This window comes from Elaeis guineensis, chromosome 12 (assembly GCF_000442705.2).
Source record: "Elaeis guineensis isolate ETL-2024a chromosome 12, EG11, whole genome shotgun sequence".
NCBI lineage: Eukaryota > Viridiplantae > Streptophyta > Magnoliopsida > Arecales > Arecaceae > Elaeis > Elaeis guineensis.
In genome coordinates, this window is record NC_026004.2 from 3,208,035 (window position 1) to 3,230,409 (window position 22,375).

At 36.5% G+C, this 22,375-nt stretch overlaps 1 protein-coding gene across 3 annotated transcripts; it reads left to right on the plus strand.

Moving 5' to 3' along the window:
• The first annotated feature begins 425 nt into the window (after positions 1-425).
• Positions 426-21,328, plus strand: LOC105055813 (myosin-6). 3 transcript variants are annotated; one of them, XM_073246489.1, is made up of 39 exons: positions 426-805; positions 1,346-1,474; positions 1,775-1,918; positions 2,097-2,242; positions 2,326-2,482; positions 2,680-2,738; positions 2,842-3,001; positions 4,701-4,850; positions 4,958-5,094; positions 5,187-5,333; positions 5,483-5,584; positions 6,422-6,479; positions 6,586-6,687; positions 7,445-7,482; positions 7,621-7,747; positions 7,853-8,023; positions 8,108-8,239; positions 8,373-8,482; positions 8,566-8,626; positions 9,757-9,934; positions 10,097-10,302; positions 10,747-10,866; positions 11,262-11,360; positions 12,540-12,752; positions 12,970-13,109; positions 13,258-13,381; positions 13,468-13,506; positions 13,607-13,690; positions 13,794-13,964; positions 16,245-16,391; positions 16,524-16,706; positions 17,497-17,619; positions 18,021-18,091; positions 18,174-18,273; positions 18,348-18,404; positions 19,963-20,019; positions 20,170-20,250; positions 20,589-20,671; positions 20,817-21,328. In XM_073246489.1, exons 1-39 carry the CDS (start codon positions 803-805, stop codon positions 20,929-20,931), a joined length of 4,524 nt encoding a protein of 1,507 aa, XP_073102590.1. In that variant the 5' UTR covers positions 426-802; the 3' UTR covers positions 20,932-21,328. The 3 variants fall into 3 exon arrangements, with proteins under 3 accessions (XP_073102590.1, XP_019709696.1, XP_073102591.1); XM_019854137.3 differs by lacking the exon at positions 426-805 and having other exon boundaries at positions 1,301-1,474; positions 20,817-21,233; XM_073246490.1 differs by lacking the exons at positions 426-805; positions 1,346-1,474; positions 1,775-1,918; positions 2,097-2,242; positions 2,326-2,482 and having other exon boundaries at positions 2,720-2,738; positions 2,879-3,001; positions 20,817-21,233.
• Positions 21,329-22,375: the final 1,047 nt, after the last annotated feature.

Below are 22,375 nucleotides of genomic sequence, written 5' to 3' on the forward strand. Positions count from 1 at the left end.
CTTGGTGATAACAATGCTGGTCGAAGAGCCCGTGGATCAATTTGGAATTTTGAAGAATCTGTTTGAAATTTTTTAAATGGAGCGGCGTCTTTGAGGGCTGTAATATTTTATCTTACAAATGAAATATTCCAACGAATAGCCATTTTCCCACCCCCCCGCGAGAGGGCAAGCACGCGTGGCACGCGTCGCAATACCATCAAATGTGGGGGGCATATAGGGAAAATCAACATAATTAATTAAAATATTAAATGCCGTTTGCGTCTCTCTCCTCTTCTCGTTGTGAAGGCAAAGCGACAGCCCAGAAGGAAACGAAGCCAGAGGCCGAGAAAGAGGGAGAGGTCGGAGCAGCGGAAAGGGGGACCGCAGCGGCGAAAGAAGAAAGAGAAGTCTCTCTCTCTCCTCTTCCCCACCTCCAAAGCCCCCTCTTTTCGCTCTCGGCGACGCCCCCCGTGGGTTCCAAGAAGGGGAAAAGGAAACAGAGGAGAAGGGGAGGGAGAGGGGGGAGTTCTTGGCCCCAGTCTAGCCGTAGGCATTGGAACGCCGGAGCTGATCTCGGCCGCTAGGTGTAGAAGGATATAGGCAGAGCTAGGGAGAGCAAGATACGTTTGGAGGAGATAAAAAAACGGTTCCTTGTATATATAAAGGAAGTGGCGGATCCAAGGCGGAGCTGGAATTCTAGTATCGTTGCAAAATTGTTATTTTTCCTGGATTCTTTTCGTTGGATCTTTGGTAGGGTTTTGGAACCTCTTTGAAAGGGTCGGTTGAGGAGCTTCTTGAATCGCTTACTCTGTCGAGATCTGGAATGGTACGGAATGCCTTGAACTCGGGACCTCTGATTCTTGATTTTTTTTTTTTTTTTTAAATTGATTTATTGGAATTCTTGGTTAGTGCGGAATTCTAGTTATATTTCCTACCCCTTTATGATCCGGTTAATAAACCCAAAATGACATCTAGAACCCCAAACTATCTGCAATGGGGCAATCTTTCTCTTTTGCATGTTAAACCAACCCCACATTGATGTAACTAACTCGAATTGAGAATTCTTTGAGGACTTTATTTGAAGTTACTATGTAAATTTCAGCGATTAGCTGGTGGGAGTCTTCAATCAACTGAAAAATCCAATCTTGATGGGTCCGAGGACTTGCTTATGGTTTTTGCATTAAATTATGCTCCCTATATTGCAGACGTTTTGTCTTTTAATGCTTTTGAGAATCACTAGTCTATGGATGTCCAAATCATTTTTCTGCATTGTGATGGATTAATGGTGCTTCGCTAAGCTTCCCATTTCTTAGACAAATGCATGCTGTGTAAAGTTCTAACCTCGTTAACACCTCATGCATGGCAGGCGACCTCAGCCGGTATCACAGTAGGATCTCAGGTTTGGGTCGAGGACACCGGTGTGGCTTGGATAGATGGGGAAGTCGTGGAGGTCAAGGGTGATGAAATAACAGTCAGCTGTACTTCAGGGAAGACAGTGAGTGCTTCTTATTGACTATTTTATGTTGCACACTTTGCCATCTACAGATCAATTTTGAGCTTTATGCCTGTGGACACACACTTAGTTTGCTTTAGCCCTTTTTTCTTTGCTGGAGAGACGCTTCAAATGCTATTCATCTTGGTTACATGTTTGTTCATGTATATTTACAATTAAAAATATGTGGAACTAATCCAGGAAAGCTTTTCTGTGCTCTTACTTGTGTTTTTTCATATGATCATTATTTGCTTCTGTTGGCTTATAGAAATTAAAATGGACACTCTGTTCCTTTTATTGCAGGTCACAGTTAAAGCTTCTGGTGCCTATCCTAAGGATCCTGAAGCACCACCTTGCGGAGTTGATGACATGACAAAACTTGCCTATTTGCATGAACCAGGAGTTCTGCAGAACTTAAGATCTAGATATGACATCAATGAAATATATGTAAGTCACTTCATAGGTTGTAGGATGGATTAGTATTTCACTAGCAGTGTACATATTCATGTTTAGTCCATGGTTGCATTTATCATAGTGTTTATTGTTTATTTTAAGCAGTTGTTTCCATTCAGTTTCTTTGGCGTTCTGAAGTAGGCAGTAGCTAATCATTCTAATTTATGATCAGACTTATACCGGAAGTATATTGATTGCTGTCAATCCTTTCCGCAAACTGCCCCATCTCTATGATAGCCACATGATGGAACAATACAAAGGGGCAGCTTTTGGTGAGCTGGCCCCCCATCCTTTCGCTGTTGCAGATGCTGCATACCGGTACTTGCCAAATTTTTGTTAGATATACTTGAAGCTCTGAAATGCCTCTATTTTGTCAACACAAGAGTCTTTCATGAATGCAGACTGATGAGAAATGAGGGGGTAAGCCAATCGATATTAGTAAGTGGAGAAAGTGGAGCAGGGAAAACAGAAAGCACCAAAATGCTTATGCGTTATCTTGCTTACATGGGAGGGAGAGCTGCAGCTGAAGGCCGGACAGTGGAGAAACAAGTGCTTCAGGTGACACTGTTGGTGTTTTTTTGTCTTGTATCTTGAGTAGGGTGTCAGGAATTCAAGTACATTGGTTCTGCTTAAATAGTTTTTTTTCTTTGAAAAAGGTTTCCGCCTTCTTCTTCTTTTATTCCTGCATACACGGTGTCTTCTTCTTTTATTCCTGCATACACGGTGTCTTGAGTGTATTGAATCATCTTATGCAGTCCAATCCTGTTCTTGAAGCATTTGGCAATGCAAAGACAGTCAGAAATAATAACTCAAGGTGGGGAACTATTACCATGATTTTTAATTCTTTCTTGTAAAATTTACATACTGTGCATGCTTTGAGTTGCTTGATGTCTATATTGCTTCACTTGTGTTCATAGTCGTTTCGGCAAGTTTGTTGAGATTCAATTTGATCAGAGGGGGAGGATTTCAGGAGCTGCCATCAGAACTTACCTTCTTGAAAGATCTCGTGTCTGCCAAGCATCTGATCCTGAGAGGAATTATCACTGTTTCTACATGCTTTGTGCTGCACCACCAGGGGTATTGAATATTAGTGATTCATCAAATTCTAATTGTTTGCATGCTTCTTGTTTACTCATACATAATATTTGTTTTACTCATATTTGTATCATATATTATACATGCTCCATGGAATATACCATGGAATGGGTCGGTTGAGGCAGTGCCTATAGAATTGCCATACTTTGTAGCATTTGTACATGGCACTTGCAACTACTTTTTAAAGAAGGAAGCCATGTGGCATGGCACAGAAGTATCAACTTGTAGATTGTCATGTGACCTCCTATTCTCTAAGCTTATTTATGCAGCAGATATGAGATCATTCATCATCTTTGAAGGTCGTGACCTAGGTATGAACCATTAGATATGATACGAGACTCACACCAAGTAGATTATTATATGAGGTCCATGGGCGCCAACTCATCATTCCTTAAACTGAGATCCTTGAGGGTAAAGAGTGGAGAAGCGATGTGGGTTTATGATTCATATGTTCATGATTCATGAGTTGGATCGAATCTTAGTAGCCTAGTTTTAGGGACAACAAAGGTCTTGTAGGGTTTGCACCACTACTTGACCTTCCAAGGAAGGTTTGAGGGGTGGGAGGTTGCAGTGTGTAACATATTTGGCTTCTGGGTCTTGCAAATTCTGTTGATTCTTAGATCTAGTCATGTATAAAGCTAGCATATAGCAGCCTAGATCCATGTGCCAAACTGATGTAAAACATGTTTGAAGTCTGGATATCCAACAAAATTGAGTCTAATGCTTTTGATTCAAGGTTTTGGGAAATGAGGGCCATATGCCAGATGCAAGCTGTAATGTGCAATGCACTTGATAGCATTGGGAAAATATTAATTGTAGATTTCATGACCTGTAGGGGGTTGTGGCAGTGATAATCAGTGAGCTGAGAAACCCTCAATCAATGCACTTGTCTTCTGAGATTAAGAAAATTGGGCCCCAATACACATAGATCAGTTGTTTGTTTCTGCACTTTAGGCTGCTGCTTGCAGAGAAACCAGATATTAGTTGATATTCTAGGCTCGACCTTCATAACTACAACATACTTGAGTATATAGGACCCTTAACTAGAAAAGTAATTGATATTTCAGAAATTTGCTGATGGGAAGGACTGTGTCAACCATCTAACGTCATCCTCCATATCATCACTCATTTCCTTCTGACTTCAGATGTTGCTGTGAAAGAATAAAAGTTCAGAGAGAGAAAAGGAGAGATTGAGAACAGGTCTCTGCTCTGATAGAGGGAGAAGAAATAGATGAAATAAGTTCTGATACATGGTTGCTTTAGTTCTAGTGGGAAAAGATGAAGAATAACTAGATAACAGGTGGAAATAACTATGCTGATAGTGACCTCTAATGAATAGGTATATAATTCCTATATCTTCAATATTAGATGTGAAGTGGAACTGTTAGTACCACAGTGGCACATTTATCACCACATTCTTCTGGACCTAATTTACTTGTCAAAATTTTTATGGGCAATCTATGCATTTTGCCTCCAGAGCAGGCTAGACCAATATCTGCATGATATATTACAAAATGTAATTGAATATTCAGCCTACATGTGTGTTATAGTTATAAGCAGATTTTGCTTTTCTTAATTTTACTTGAAACATTGAACTTTTGCGAACTCTATTTTACTCACTATAAAGTGCTAAATCATCCATCTAGATTCTAGATTAACACATATATGCATTTCTTGTCAGGACATTGAGAAATATAAATTGGGAAATCCTAGAACATTTCATTATCTTAACCAGTCCAACTGCTTTGAGCTTGATGGCGTAGATGATTCTAAAGAATACCTGGAAACTAGAAAAGCGATGGATATTATTGGAATCAGTTCTGATGAACAGGTAGAATTTTTTTATTTTACCGCTGACTTTAGGGAAGAAATGTTCTTTGATCATTTAAGCTACCTGCAGCTTGTGCTTTTATGTGATGTGACTTTTTCTTCATTTAGGATGCAATATTCCGTGTTGTAGCTGCTATTCTCCACTTAGGTAATATTGAATTTGCAGAGGGAAAAGAAACAGATTCATCTGAGCCAAAAGATGAAAAATCATGGTTCCATTTAAGAACTGCTGCTGAGCTTTTTATGTAAGCACCGTTTCCTAGAAGATCTTTTGCTTTCTAAGTTCATATTGGATGCACATGTTCCTAGAAAAAAACCTTAATGGAACTTTCGACAGGTGTGATGCAAAGGCCCTTGAGGATTCTTTATGTAAGCGTATCATTGTAACCCGTGATGAACAAATAATAAAAAGCCTTGACCCAGAAACTGCAGCTCTCAGTCGAGATGCCTTGTCAAAGATCGTATATTCACGGTTGTTTGATTGGTAGGTGTCCATACAATTTTTTTCATGGACTTCTTAGGATTCTTCCCCCAACTTACTCTTTCTCTCTCTAATGAGTTAATAACCTCGTATCGCTTCTAAAATTGCTCTGTTGAATTGCCTCTGAGTAATGTATATACTTTTAATTGCAGGCTTGTAAATAAGATCAACAATTCAATTGGTCAGGATCCCGATTCAAAGAATTTAATTGGAGTACTAGATATATATGGCTTTGAAAGTTTCAAGACAAACAGGTGCTTAACCGGTATGCTTTTGTGTTTGTCATGTATGAACATCTTGCTGTGAACTGCCTAGATTATTCTGCATAAAGGTTTCTTCTGACTTCTTCAGTATATTGACATTATTTGACTGAATAAATGATTCTTTATGCTTTATAGCTTATATAGAAGGATGTCTTTGACTACCTTAGTGTATTTTGAGATTCTTGGTTGGCAAGATTTTGAGTTTGATGAAGAGCCTCATGAGCTTTTCTTTTTTCTTTTTTTTTTTCCCCAGATATTCTTTTAGAAGGAAAATATCTACGAAATTAGAATCACATTTTTGTGTAGAAGATAATAATAGACACTACCGAGAATCTTCTATGACAAATGAAATCAAACAGATGTTGGAGACTTTAGGAATATCTTCTGAGGCAAGCTAGGAAGCATCAAAACTTTCTGCTTTCAGATATGCAGAGGCACGTGGTTTTGCCTGCATGCATTCGTCATGGAATATGTGGACAGAGTAGTTTAGGTTGTTTGAATATCTATATATAGTTTGCAAGGAAGTATACTTTGGTAGACTTCAAAAAAGTGTATATGATCCTTTTTTGAGCCTTCTTCTAAAAATAAATTGTGGTGCATGCATCGCCTTATAGCCTATTGTCAAGGGAAACTTTCTTGGAAATTGCAATTCCTTCTTAAGCCTCTCAAAGTGTTTTGGCCGTGTATGATTTATTTTTGATGCAGAAGTGTGCCAACTTATCGCTGCTATTGTATCGTTTGAACATGAATTGGTCTCACATTCTAGTCATTGACATGGTCATATGCATAGTTGTAGGGTTTAGATTGTGATATTTTTGTTCTTTGCAGCTTTGAGCAGTTCTGCATCAATCTGACAAATGAAAAACTGCAACAACATTTTAATCAGGTTTGACAAAAACTAGTAGTGTAATTCTCCAACTTATTTACTATATGATGACAATTATTATTCTACTTAATATAAGGCTTTTGACTCATTGTTTTGTTTCATGCAGCATGTTTTTAAAATGGAGCAGGAAGAATATACAAAAGAAGAAATCAATTGGAGTTACATTGAGTTCGTTGATAATCAGGATGTGCTTGATCTCATTGAAAAGGTTTGTCTTAACTACCTTTTTGTTGGAAGTGATAGGTAGAGAATGAGATGGAAACCATGCATGTATAATGGAAGCTATGCATTTTATGAATTTTGAGAAACTTGAAACATTAGACCTTATCCGATGAAATTAAGGAAATGAAAGTAACTTTTTTGATGCAAGTTTGGCCATCTTACAACTTAGATTGAAATGCCAAATTATTAACCTGTGATCAAACATTAAAGTGATAAATTACATAGTACATGTAATTCTTCAACATTTTACATATATAAAGGATTTATTTTCATTAAAAACCATAAAAATATATGTTTGATGTCCCAAAACAATATAATATACTTCAAAATGACTTGTAATTTATTATCTTCTGTTTTCTTCTTCATTTTCTTTTTTAATTTTTTTTTTCATAAGTGAAACCAGTGCAGAAACTGCTGAAATTGCTGAAGTTGCATCGTATGTTGTCTGGCTGAAACTGTAAACAGAACTGATCTTTGAACTCTGGGTCTGATTGTGTTTCTATGGTTTATTTTTGAGATTTGGAGTGGAATGAACTATGATGATGGAGAGTTGGTTCACTCAATAGACTAGTTGCCTTATACTTCTTGTATAAAAAAAAATGAAAATACTTCTAGAGTTCTAGGTTCACATTTTCATCTCCCACAAAGTTTGTATATGGACTGTGAATACTGAATACATTATTTGGCATTTTAAGAATGCTTGTAAGGTTTACTTGTACTAATACTTCATTATTCACTTCCAGAAACCAGGTGGGATCATTGCCCTTCTGGATGAGGCTTGGTACGTGGACATACCATCACATCTCTTTTCTGTTTTGTTGTGTATCATTAAAGAATGTAGATTAAAATTCCAATCAGCCTTTGATTGGGCAAGATAGTGAATTGACTGTTTTTTTTTCTTTTTTCTTTTTTCGTGCAGTATGTTGCCAAGATCAACACATGAAACATTTGCTCAGAAGCTGTATCAGTCTTTTAAGAACCACAAACGCTTCAGCAAGCCAAAATTGTCACCCTCTGATTTCACCATTTCCCACTATGCTGGCGATGTGAGTACCTCTTGTTCATATTGTCTTCCCTATCCAATACTTTCCGTTACATAAGCGGTAATTGCACAAAACAAATATTAAAGAAAGCCTCTTTTCATTATTCAGGTCACATATCAGACAGAGTTGTTCTTAGATAAGAACAAGGATTATGTTGTTGCTGAGCATCAAGCACTCTTGAATGCTTCCAAGTGTTCTTTTGTCTCAGGCTTATTTCCACCTCTTTCTGAGGATTCATCCAAATGTTCAAAGTTTTCATCAATAGGCTCAAGGTTTAAGGTATAACAAATCTCTCAATTGGTATATACTATGTCCTGCACCTTTTTGATGGTTTGATACATGAGATCTCCTGTAATTATGCAGCAACAACTACAAGCTCTTCTAGAAACTCTGAGTGCCACTGAGCCACACTACATTCGCTGTGTTAAACCAAATAATCTTCTGAAGCCAGCGATTTTTGAGAATAATAGTGTTCTGCAGCAGCTTAGGTGTGGGGTAAGGATTTTCTATTATCTTTATGTTGCTGATGCTGCTGTTGTTTTGATTACTATTATCATTGTTATTGTTGTTATTCTGCATTTATTTCAAATTCTAATAGCTGTCTGATGATCTACACCTTCTGCCTTAGGGAGTGATGGAGGCAATTAGGATAAGCTGTGCTGGGTATCCAACGAGGCGGGCATTTTATGAGTTCATAGATCGTTTTGGCATTCTCGCACCAGATGTTCTAGATGGGAGGTAAAGTGTTTCTAAGAGAAGCATTATTATACATTTTTAGATTTGCTCTGGTTCCTATTTCTATCTAATTTATCATTTGACAGTTGTGATGAGGCCACTGCTTCGAAGAGGTTGTTAGAAAAGGTGGATCTCAAAGGCTATCAGGTACTTGCGACTACAAGATAAAATACAACTCAAACACATTGTTTTTTTTTTTTCTCCTTTGCCTTCCACAAGTAGCCAACAATTCTGTGAGTTTTGAAAACATCCCAGTCATTTTTTGACCCACTTTTGTCAGACATTACTGCAAGTCAAATGACATCCATATTACAAAATACAAATAATTTTGGGACCTTATGGTTGTGCTTTAAAAGTAGCTTATTCATTATACTAAAAATAATATTGTGCTGACTTTAATCATAACATGGTAATAGACTAAAGTATATGCTGGATACCATGTGTAGGAGGAGCCAAAAATGTGTACTTCAGCCTTAATTCCAAAGTCTGGAGCATTACATAGCAACTAGATATGGAAATATTTGTTGCTCTGCAGAATTGCTTGACTGTAAAAGATGATCAGCTTCTGAACCCTTTGATCTGTTAACTTGATTTATGTCCTACAGTACCTGATCTGGTGACATGAGCCTTCGTTACGCTCACACTTTTCATCCATTTTTTTTCTTGTAACACACACACGCACGCACACACACGCCTGCAGATCCATTCTTGTGTTTGAAACCTGGCACTGATGCCTACCTCTCTTTTCACTTGGGTTGACATTTGCTTAATATGATGCTCAGCCTCTTTCTATTAGGGGGATTACTAGAAGTTAAAACTAGAACAAGATTTCATTACTCATTAACATTTCACTCCTAATTAGTGTTGCATTTAGTCCAGTTGTCTTTTAGAGACTCAAGGCAGTGATAAAGAGGCACTTTATTTCTTATGCCCCATTTCGTTATATACATTCTTTTACCAAATTTCTTTGAAAGAAGGTTATCAAAGTATGTCAATTTATACACAAATGGAAGAAAATTAAATTTTTTATTTAAAATTAGTTAATATAACATCCAGTCATCTAAGTTAATTGAAAATTTTCTTCTCTAATTATTTTAAGTTGCTAGTGGGTCTAAAAATGTCTGATCTCTATGTTGATAGTTATCCTTAGTTGTATAAACTGTCATACTTTTCTATATTTGTTTGGTATTTTCTCCCCTTTGTGCATGTATGCTTGGTGGATTGTCTTATTTCATGTAATAGCAAGATTTATCTACCTCATAAGTTCATACTTCCAGATAGGGAAAACAAAGGTGTTTCTTCGGGCTGGTCAGATGGCTGAACTTGATTCTCGTAGGAATGAAGTGTTAGGAAGATCTGCTAACATAATTCAGAGGAAAGTTCGGTCATATTTGGCTCGTAAAAATTTCATTTTACTGCAAAAATCAGCTGTACAGATTCAAGCTATGTGCAGAGGTAATTACTGGAGATGTGTATTTATTGATTCACATTGATATTATTCAAAACTGATAGGTTTTTATTTTCTTCAGTGATAGAATCAGTGCTTGTTGCTGATTGATATACGCATGATTTATTTTAATCTGATCCAATTTTTTTTTTTCCCTGCTCTCCTTGAAGGACAACTTGCAAGGCAATGTTACGAAGGAATGCGAAGACAGTTCGCTTCTCTGAGGATTCAGACATGTTTCCGCATGTATCATGCAAGAAAAGCTTACCAAGATCTGTCTTCTGCATCTATGATGATTCAGGCTGGTTTACGTGGGATGGCTGCCCGAAAGGAACTTCATTTCAGGCAGCAGACAAGGGCTGCAATTATTATTCAGGTAAAACAGAAAATAATGAATCAATACCAATACATTCATAGGAACACCATGGATTTTACTGCTAAAACACTGCCATGACAACCGACATGCATACAATGACCTCAAGCAAGCATTCAAGGACAATGCATAAGCACATACACTATGATAAACATGTGAGGATAAGAAGAGACAATTATGATATTTATACTTTGGCTTTTATGCAGATTGATGAATTGGAGTGAGAACTGAAAATGGATTTATTATGCCTTGACACATTAATTCTTGATGCCTCATTTTTATAAGAACACTATCCCTTATTTGTATCTTGAGTTTATGTATCATACACATTCTATTGGACACTTCAGTTTCTTTCTATTAATCTGTTATTCTATTCTAATTTTCTGTCATCAAAAGAAGATCTTGAGACTTTCTTACTTTTCACCTTTAATCAAATTCCTGTTTTAGAGTCAATGTCGCCGATACTTGGAACACTTACATTATTCAAGGATGAAAAAAGCTGCAATTACTACTCAATGTGCTTGGAGAGGAAAGCTTGCTAGAAGAGAGCTACGAAAGCTTAAAATGGTAAACTTTCTTTCGCGAATGTTACAACTCCTTTTAAATAGCATTTAGTGTATTAATTTTTACAAGGGGTTCACTACCTTTCTTTGAGTATTTAATCATATTTGGAGACATGAGCTAAAGTTGATAGTCTTTCGGAAGTTTGCAGCGCTGGATTTTCTATGCAGAATATATCACCATTACATTGGCATATTTTTCTCTCTTTCTTCTTTCTTTTACTTGGTTGAAATTATTTTAAGCGGCCTGCAGCAATAAAACTTGTTGTTCTTAGACAGTAAATGGAGATATGATATTTTTATTTTTCCTCCTGCTAAAGAGGCAGATGGAATGGTATATTGATGGGATTAAGCCTTAACCTAATCTTCTAGGTAGCTTAATTCTCTTCTCTTTATCATCAGGCGGCAAAGGAAACTGGTGCTCTCCAAGCTGCCAAAAATAAGTTGGAGAAACAAGTTGAGGAACTTACATTGCGCCTCCAGCTCGAGAGACGCATGAGGGTAAACACTTAGACCGGTCATACTCTTTATTTAACTATTTCATCTGCTTATTATCTATAGTTATAGACTGCATTCCCCTGAAGTGGTTTTCATCTGAAAGCAGCCAGTACAACCTGTGGAATTGGTCACGGTAAATGGTAGCTGAATCAGTCCGATTGATAGCTTATAATGTGCAATGTCTCTAAATTTTATTTTCTGATCTATTTCTTGATGTTTTAATTTGCATATATAAAATCCTTTTAAAAATCTTTTTGTTTCTGAAAAAATTGAAAAGAATAAAGATTGCATACATTTATTTATTTATTTTCTTGTAAGAGGGGAATCTAAGAGAAAAATCTGTTATTCATATTTTTATATATCTGTTATTTATTCTTTGTGCATTTTGCCAAGTCCAGATTGAGATAAATTTTTTTTTTTGTTTCTGAAAAAATCGAAAAGAACAAAGATTGGATACATTTATTTATTTATTTTTCTGTAAGAGGGGAATCTAATAGAAAAATCTGTTATTCATATTTTTATATATCTGTTATTTATTCTTTGCATATTTTGCCAAGTCCAGATCGAGATGTTGGAAATCGTACTGAGCACTAGATAGCTTATAATACTTGAAACTTTTTGCAATATTATTGAAAGAGCAAATAAGAATATGGCAAAATGTTGGAAGGAAAATATAAGGCAATATTGTTGTCATATATAACCTTCATGGCAAACAAGTTAACATATAGAAGATGATCAAACATGTGGAATGGTTACTTAAAGTCCTAAACTTCTTAAGCCGTTATAGATTCTTGCATTGGTGTCACATCGTCCTCTTGGCCTTGAGGGATGATTTTATATATTGAACTTGGCCAGCCAGTGGGTTGAGTTCTGCATTGTTTTGGCTGATCCTATTCAAAGTCTGGGATATTCTTGAACAGTGCCTTGGCTGGTTGCATCCCTAGATGAACCTGGCACAACTGTCTGAGATCTGCTGTTTCTCCTAAATACAAAGTCCATGGTCCTGATAATAGTGCCCTGAGTTGGTTGCCTTCTAGATAGTCAGGCTTAGCTCATATGGATGGTTGGTTGGCATTCTTATTATGTATCATGAGGCAACATGTATTTGAGTACTTTTGTGCTTGTGGTGCTCTCTGTCTTCTTAACTCGTCAAGATGATTGATACATTACTTTTTTTTCTAGGCTGACCTGGAGGAAGCGAAAACACAGGAAAATGCAAAATTGCAAGCTGAATTGCAGGAGATGCAGCAAAAATTCAACGAAACAAAAGCTTTGCTGATTAAGGAGCGTGAGACTGCCAAAAAAGCTGCCGAGGAAGTTCCTGTCATAAAGGAGGTCCCATTTATTGATACAGCCTTGACAGATAAGCTTAGAGAGGAAAATGAGAAGCTTAAGGTGAGTCCAGATATGTGCATGTTCTCCTTTAAGGTTGCATTTTTTTCCACTTTTAAGGATGTATGGGACAGCGCATTTTAATTTACAGCTGCAATCTTTTATGTGAAGAGGTTGTTGGTAGTCAGATTTTCATTCATTTTGTTCTCTGTTCTTTTTGTATCACCAAGATATAAATGTTTGTACTTGGAAATTATAGCACTGGACACTCCTTATGTAGACTTTGGTGAGTTCTCTTGAAAAGAAGATTGATGAAACTGAGAAGAAGTTTGAAGAAACAAGCAGAATTAGTGAGGAAAGGTTAATGAAGGCAATGGAGGCTGAGTCAAAAATGATTGACATGAACAATGCAATGCAAAGGTTCTTTATTTTTCCCCTCCACCTAAGTTTCTGGATGCATGAATACCTCTTCTTTAGCATGTGTTAGCCTATGCTATTCTTTGATTTGAAAGTTCTCTCACTCAGGCAAAAACTTTATAACCAGCAACTAATTTTTCTTTTGTAACAGTCTTAAAGAAAAACTATCTAACATGGAGTCCGAGGATCAAATTCTCCGGCGGCAATCTTTGTTGCATGCACCTGTAAAGCGCATGTCTGAACATTTGTCAATTCCAACAACTCCATCAAAACATGTAATGACGTGTTCTGAGGAAATGTTTCATTAGTTCTTTACATTATTAGTTATGCTTCTTATTTCTTTTGGTCTCTGTCTTGGCAGAATTTGGAGAATGGTCACCATGACCTTGAGGAGCCCAAGGTTGCCCACCATTGTGTTTTGCCTTTGGATAATCTTCTGTTGTTTCTTGTGAACATTATTATGTTTAAGTTCTGCATCATGAGAATATCTTTTTCCACAGGAAACTCAAAGTGCACCTCCAGCTATTAAGGATTATGCAAACACTGATCCTAAGTTGAGGAGATCTTATATAGAGAGGCAGCATGTATGTGCAGAGTGTCAGAACGAAATTAATCATTTATCCATGCATAGTGTGCTTGTGGATGATATTACTTATGTCTTTTGACAAGGAGATCTTTTTTGTTCAGGAGTGCGTTGATGCTCTCATTAATTGTATCAGCAAAAATATTGGGTTTAGTCAAGGAAAACCAGTTGCTGCACTTACCATATACAAATGCCTTCTACACTGGAAATCTTTTGAAGCGGAAAAGACTAGTGTTTTTGATCGACTCATTCAGACCATTGGTTCGGCAATTGAGGTAGTTAGATGTTTCTGTTCTCATTGATTGTTTATTATGTTATGATTAACTGATGGGATTTTTAAACTTTCTCCCCATCTCAGCAGATCAATTTGTACTTGATTAGAGGGCTGGTCTTTACCGGAACCCGTTTTCCAACCCACCTAACCTGACCCATTGACTTCATGGAACGGGTTGGTTCAGGTCAAGACCCCTCAACTCTGTTGGGTCATGGGGTTTACATGTGTAATGATATTGCTAATATGTGCACACAATTTTGTAGTGTGATATGAGCTGTTAGATATTGTGATCAGTCATAATTTAACAAAATAATAGATGGAGAAGGGTTTGTACTCTTTGTTTTGTTAATGTGTTAAGTTGTTAATTGTAGAAACATGTTTTGATAATTTGGCATAAGTAAAAAAGTTTCAGATAATTATAAAAAATCCAAAAAAGTGTGAAAAATAAATAGTCTACTGATGCAATAAAAGCTCAGAATTAAATGAGTCTAAACTAATTAAACGGGTCTGCCAGGTTTACTGCAGGTCGGGTTTGGGTTAGGTCCATCAGCCCTTGTTAATGTTATATGAGCTCAACCTGATCAAATCTGCTGATTGTCGTTCCTGCTTGCTTATAGACAACTATATATGCATATTGGTTCTGTAGCTGTATCAGCTGCTTAAATTTTATTAGTGCAACCTACAGTTGCTGGAAAAGTATTCATTATAAAAACTGAGAATTCTGTATCAGAGTTAACTAAACTGTTATCCATCCCTTCCATCTGCAGAAATGATCCCCCCTTTTTTTCCTTAAAAACTCAAATGGCTTGCCAAAAAATATTCTGGATATTGTTGTAATATTTCTAGCCCCTTTTTAAGACTTTCATATAATCCTTCCTGTACATAATTATACACACAATTATTATGCTTGATAGTAAAATATTTGATAACCTATATTAATGTTTTTGAAAGATACGTCTCAGACCAGTTTAAGAAGGCAAGTTGTCAGATGTTACCAAGGATTCTTGGGCTCAAATGTTGTCACCCAGAAAACAAACATGGAATTTAAATGCATTGAACTTGAGATTGTTTTTTTATTTTATTTAAGTCTCGTGATTTATGATGCTATTCTTATCATTCTATGCTACTATATAATGAATGAGGCCATTAGAAGAATCATATGAGTTGCAGTAACTGAAACATTGGAGAACTCACTGATGATATGAGGAAGCAACTTGAGGTGTCCTCATTAATAAGAGGAGCTTACATTTGTGTCTAGGGTTCAACATAGCGGGGAAAAAGGATCAAAGATATCATGGATGGGGATTTGAGAACTTGAATAATCTTGCAGTGACAACAGATATAACTGTTACTAGAATGATGCATGAAGTTGATGAAGGATTTAAAGCTGCTTAATAACTGGCAAGGCTTGATGGTGGTTGTAATGGGCATAACATAGTAATGGGTATAGATTTCATGTATGTTGTAGTAAACAAGTATTACCAAAGATCATTGCACTAAATAAGGTGAAACGGAATTTCAATCGGAGCAAATTAACATTTTCGAATTTTGTTTTAATAGGAAATAAGTTTCACATATGCATTTTGGCTGATCTTTTCTGTTTAACTAAAAAAAAGAGATTTTTATCAACTTATTTTACATGCTGTTAATCATTGTCGTCAAGTTGGTCCACTGTGCCACCTATACAGGATCAACTGTCTTGAGCCTTCAGTAATGGCCTCTTTCTCTTTAAGCCCATTATCAACTTATTGCTAACTCAGGTATAATACATCAGTTGTATGTGTGGTGTACCAGTCATACCTAGTTCTATGAAGTATGCTTTATAGCATTAAATTTATACCTGTTTTACAACTTATTGATAGTAATACGTCATGTCGAATTCATGGCAAATGTTAATGAGATTCATAGTGCTATATTTCTTTTTGCAGCCATCCAGCCATCTCTCTTTCTTGTTTGGAAGCTTTATCTATCTTCAACAGATATCTTGGAAAAAAAAATTTAGGCACGGTCCTCTTGTGGTGTATAATTAGTTTTCTAAGACTAGCTGGAAAGAGTCAAGTGATCAATTAGTGTTCTTCTTTTGCTTTTCTTTTGTCTGTTGCCTCTGTTATCTTTGCATGCTGTTTATGATCAAGCAAAAGCAGCGGAACTTGTAAAGAGGATCTTAATCAACAAATTTAATCTTGCTACTATCTGTAGCTATTATTTTGGTTGTTGCTTTTTATATCAATCTCTGTAATGTTACCCTTGTTATCTCATTCTGATGAAAGCTTTGATGCAGAATGAGGAGAACAATGATCATCTTGCTTACTGGCTATCAAATGCATCTAGTTTGTTATTCCTGCTACAACGGAGTCTCAAGGCTGCAGGGGCTGTTCAGCATCGCAAACCCCCTCCTCCAACATCACTGTTTGGGAGGATGACACAAGTATGTGATTGTTATGATTTTCTTCTTTAAGAAGTTCCAATTTCTAAGCGTTTATGTGTTTTCTTGGATGCATAATGTATTTTGACTTAACAAAAACACATTTGTATCTTATACCATGGCATGTTGTTCTAGAGATTTCATTCTTCTGCAAATCTTCCTGTGGATGAACTGAATGTTGTTGTGCGTCAAGTTGAAGCCAAGTATCCTGCCTTGCTTTTCAAGCAACAACTCACAGCTTATGTGGAGAAGATGTATGGAATTATCCGTGATAATGTGAAAAAAGACTTGTCTTCATTGCTTTCATCATGTATTCAGGTAGTGTGCATACTGCTTTGCTTTAATTACCCAAAACTGCTTGTCTCTAAAGACTAAACTCCTGCCATGTGTTTAATTTCAAAAATAGTTTGTAAAAATTGACAATCTCTTGGTCAGTTTATTGGAATTAATTGTTGTTTTGAGCCTTCAGATAATGAGTGTTTTCTCTTTAATGGTTCTGTCATTAGAATTATTCTTTGATACCATTGGCTACGTTATATACTATAAACGTGCATCTGCTTGAACTAGTAAGTTTCGAGGATTCACTTGTGACCTGACCAACAGGATCATCACTTCTATTGCAGAGCTAATGTCCCAAAATGCATGTTGCTCCATATAAGTGTCCATATAAATCAACAATTAGCATCCTCGATCATGACCTACATATTTAACACATTAGGACAATAAAGGGCTTGGAATACGTTGGGACATGATAAACTGAACTTATTGTCATGTTATAGGTCACTATACATTTTGTGACAACTCCCGGAATGGTTAAGATGTTTCCATAACATTTGTTTTGATGCCTTAGCATTTTATATATTATAGGCCACAATAAACAATGCGAATTCTTTGTTTTCAGATGTGGCCTATCATTTATTTTGCACCTTCTAGGATTGGAACACAACTTAGTGTTTAGTATGCAATTCTCCAAGATTTTGTTAGTTGTATGGATTTATTGTCAAAATATTCCTCTTTTGCTTTATATGTAATCTTTCAGTTCATTAGAATATTTCTGACCTTAAATTAGGTATTTCAATTGCTAATTTAATTGATATTGAAAATTAAGGCACCAAGGACAAGGGCGCTGCGAGGCTCGGGGCGTTCATTTGGGAGTCAAACTCAGAGCAGCCACTGGCAGAGCATCATTGATTGCCTCAATAATCTTCTGCAAACATTGCAAGAAAACTATGTAAGTTTTTTTGGTAAAGTTCAAGTAATTTTTAGGGGTGCTAATGAGCTGGCCCAGGTTTAATCCTGATGTCAGCCTGGGAATGAAATCTTGGGCCCTAGCCTGGAGGTGTTCCAAGTATAGCAGGCTGGAATTTGACCTTTGTTTGGGCTGGGTTATTGAAAGGGCTGGGCTAAGCTCAAGTCAGAGCCAGTCCATTTTGTACAGAATACTAAAGGTGGGCTTGGCTTGTGTTTTTTGGTTTTCAGGGTTTCGGGTCCTGCGGCCCAAAATCTGAGCCTCTTTTTCCTGGCCTGCCTTTTTGGCAGCTTGGCCATTAACCACCTTGATAAATAAGCAGCCTTAGTAAAATTTCACCATTTATTGACAAGAGAGTTGTAACTGACCTGTTGGTTTTCCAGTTGGCTCCGGTTCTAATTCAAAAGATGTTTACTCAGATTTTCTCCTCCATCAATGTACAACTTTTTAACAGGTCGGTGATTCTTTTGACCTGTCTATCTTTTCATCTATGTAGAGGACATATCTATAATTGTTTTGCTGCTGCTAATCTACAGCCTACTCCTTCGCCGGGAGTGTTGCTCCTTCAGCAATGGAGAGTATGTAAAGGCTGGTTTGGCTGATCTGGAGTTATGGTGTGGACAAGCAAAATCTGAGGTAATCATCTTTGATTTACGGTTACTGAATAACTTTTGGTTGCTCTGTATCTCTGACAATTTCTCACCTTGCAGTATGCTGGATTATCTTGGGAAGAACTTAAGCACATAAGGCAAGCTGTGGGTTTTTTGGTATGTAATTTGTGTTACCATATGAAGCATCATAGGATATCAATTTGTAGAGTTTGTTTGGAATTCTAAGCCATATCAAAATTTACCTGTATAGTCAATCGCATCTTGATACGGTATATACAGATATAAGTTGTTATTTCCTTTCTGTAGCAAGGTGTGGCTGGGAATACCATGTCATTTCCAAGAAGGATACATTTTAACCATGAATATTCTTCATCACTACATGAAACTTTTTGGGGCTTTCATTAGTGGGTATCACTGCTACTACAGATCTGCTCCATTAGTGTCCTAACTTTACCTAAAGCTACCATTCAATTATTAACATTTTCTATTTGTTTTGTATCAATAAGTTGTCCAGCAAGTAAAAGAATTCCTGTTAGAAGTTGTCAGATATAATCTAAGCATACTGCATTCCTACTTTGGTTGTGGTTGCTTATTATTTCTGTTAACATATGCGAAACATGCAACAATCTTTTTAAAAGCAGATGAGTATATGGATCACCCAGAATAAGCAAACCCACTGCATCTACTTAGTTTTTTGGCACATACCCTGCTGCGCATTCTCTAATCAATAATTGTGGTATCAATTTTTTTTGTTAGTGTTTTTTCCTTCTCAGTTTTGTATTAAACAATACTCGTGGTGCAGATGGTTTACTAAGGATGCCAAAGAAATGGTTTCTCGAAAAAAAGTCACATCCTAACCTTTTTTTAATGCGTCTTTGTTCAACCATTTCTTCCCTGGTTGAACACTCAAGTTAGCACACTTGATACTCTGAAAAAGCTAGGATTGGTGAAAATGGTGTCCAGTACATATAAATATCCGGGATTGCTAATTCTGGTCTACAGTCAATTGTTGCTGGAGGAAGCTGTTTATGATGGATGGTTGATAGTTTCAATTGTTACCCCTAACCAAAAGCTTATTCTTAAACCTAGGTAATTTTTTTTTCTGCTAGATAATATCTGATGATTTAAATGTTAGTTCTGAAGATTGTTATGTCACTTTTTGCTTTATCCAGTAATCCATCTTGGCAGATTCACATCTACAGAAATCATTAGAACATCCTTCTAAGGAAAATGCGTACAAGAGAAATCCAGAAGTTTGTTACCCCTTTTCTGTCCAAAGCAATTATTAAGTAGCATTGATGGCACAAAATTCTTGTTTTGTGGAGCTTTCTAGTCCTGTGTCTCATGTATAATGTCAGTGTAATGCATTGTCATTTTATAAATGTGCTGAAATTTTCTTCTGAGTAATATTGTTAGCAAAACCATTCTAAAGGTTTAAGGCTTTATGGACATATATGTATCCATGTATAATAGGTAGAATCTTTTATCAGCTTCACTAGAACTGTTAAGGGTGTCATAATCTATAGTTACATAATCTTGCTTGTCAAATTAACACTATGTCAAAGATACCAGTTGTTTAAGCAACATTATGTTAAATGTTTTTTGAAGTGTTATCAGGACTATTGAAGCAGGTAATTAATTATGATAAAGATCGGTTGAAATGCATCCTCTGCCATGTTTCTCATTACCTGCTGTATCTGCTCTCCATTTGCAGGTAATATTTCAGAAGTATAGGATTTCCTATGATGAGATTGTCAATGACCTGTGTCCGGTAACAACACCTGCTCTGTGTGTGTGTGTGTGTGTGTTTGATTTATCATGCACATGCCTACACATGTGCTTGAGCACCATTTCATGTGTGCTTGTCTTTTTGCCTCTATCACGCAGTTCACATGTCCATGCTTATTGTTTCTTTCTGCAGATCCTTAGTGTTCAACAGCTTTACAGAATTTGCACACAGTATTGGGATGACAAGTACAACACACAAAGTGTTTCTTCAAGTGTAAGTTGAAACAATTGTTCATCCGTCTCGTGTAAATATTAGTACCTGTGCTCAAGTATATGAAGAATCATGTTCCATTTTTCATGCGCATTCATCATTTCTGCTGAGTTTACATGCACCTTTTTTAAATTTTGGTTGTTGTAACCTGCTTTTTACTGACCAACTAATCAAGCTGCATAATCAATTCTATAGCATGTGAAAAATTAAATCACCCCGATGATCAGCATAGCCTTTTCATGTTGAATTTTTTTGACCATATTTGTGTATTAGTGCACCTATTGGAGGAGTTTATTTTAGGAAAAGAAAATTACCTGCTCCTTCATCATGTCTTAATACAGGTTCTTTCCAGCATGCGGGTTTTAATGACAGAGGATTCTAATGATGCAGATAGCAGTTCCTTCTTGCTGGATGACAACTCCAGGTAGCAGAAACAGGATTTTCTTTCTTTTTTTTTTTTTTTTAATCCATCATATTGTTGTGAAAATCTATAAATTTGTACATTGGCCTGAAAACCTATAACTTGGGATAGTATTTGATCAGTATTCGTCTTCTGTTTCCTGATGCAGTATTCCATTCTCAGTCGATGACATCTCAAGTTCTGTAAAGGAAAGGGACTTCTCAGATGTCAAACCAGCAGAGGAGCTTCTTGATAACCCAGCCTTCGAATTTTTACAGAAGTGAGGCTGTGGATCCTTGGGTATTTTTGTGTTCCCATAGTCTGTCTCCTCATGCAGATTCTTGCTTCTCTCTGTGTAAATCCATTCAATTTTCTCTTTGTATTTTCCCTTGACTGCTGGGTGTGTAAAATTATCATTTTTCTTTTTTTTGGATTAGATGTGTAAAATTCTTTATAGGGTAGCTAATGAGGTTGGGATGAGTATCACCCCTCCCTTAGAGAGTCTCTTTTTCAAGTGAGGCAGCATTCTTTTGTAGACAAGTTTCAGCATTCAGTCAATCAAATATAGGGTATGGTGGGAGGAGAATGTCCTAATGATCCCCCTTCTACAAGGCATCAGGTAAATGTAAAGCGACAGATTATGAAAACAGATATTTATAGGAAATTCTTTTTTTTCATTTATTAACAGGAGAGCCAACTTGTGCTTGATTTCTCTATTGGCTGGAATGAAAGGATTACTTTTTTTATTCTCCCTCACCTTGATATTTCTTTGCGGAAGGCTAGGATTAGATGTTTTCAGCGTGACATTGCCAAGATTGGGAAAGGCCCTTCTGCACTGATTTGCATGGTGATGGAACTAAACTGCTCGTGATCGGATTTAGGATAGACCAAGGAAACAATTGATTATAGGGTAATTAGCTATTTGCCCATTCTTCTTCACATGAAGCTGGGTAATCCTCCAAGTCTGTTCTTTTACTAATTTCCTCATGCAAGACTTGGACCAATACCTATAAAGAGGTTCTCAAAAGAATTCATGTTTGAAAAAGTTTGGAAACTCAAATAATTTTGCTTCCATGCTTCTATTTACATTCTATGTTGATTTTTAGACTGCAGACGTGTCAAATACAAGAAAAAATTTGGGTAAATAAGATATTCTATCTGCTGGTCGGTGATGACGGTATTCTATCATCTTGTTAGAATTATTCATTAGCCAGATATACCTCTGTCACTAGTACTTGTCCAATAAAATAACATCAAACTTGCGTCTAAAATGCAATGGATAAGTGTCATGTATTTGCTGTCAACTACGAAGTGGGCATAGCAGCATGTTGTTATGCTCGATTAATATAAGCTAATACTAGTAATTGATATATGATATATGTGATTTATTTAATAGGACAGTAATTTGTGAACCTAATAAATGCAATCCTGCTTTCAGTTGTCTTGAGTATCCGGGGGTATTTGTTTAAGAAGGGTGTATGATGGAGGAGTCTCTGGCCTTCTATCCCGCGTGACACACAAACAAGGATGTTACATCGATGTAGTGAATTAAAACTGTGATTTCCCTCAGTCGCTTTATCTTTGAGTTACCCATACGTAGTGCGTCGCACGTGATGCAACAGGAAGCAATTATACTTCTTCAATTATATGTTAATTAGAGGAACGATACACGTATAGATACATACATACATACATACACAAACATCGATCATCTCATAATTTCTCGTT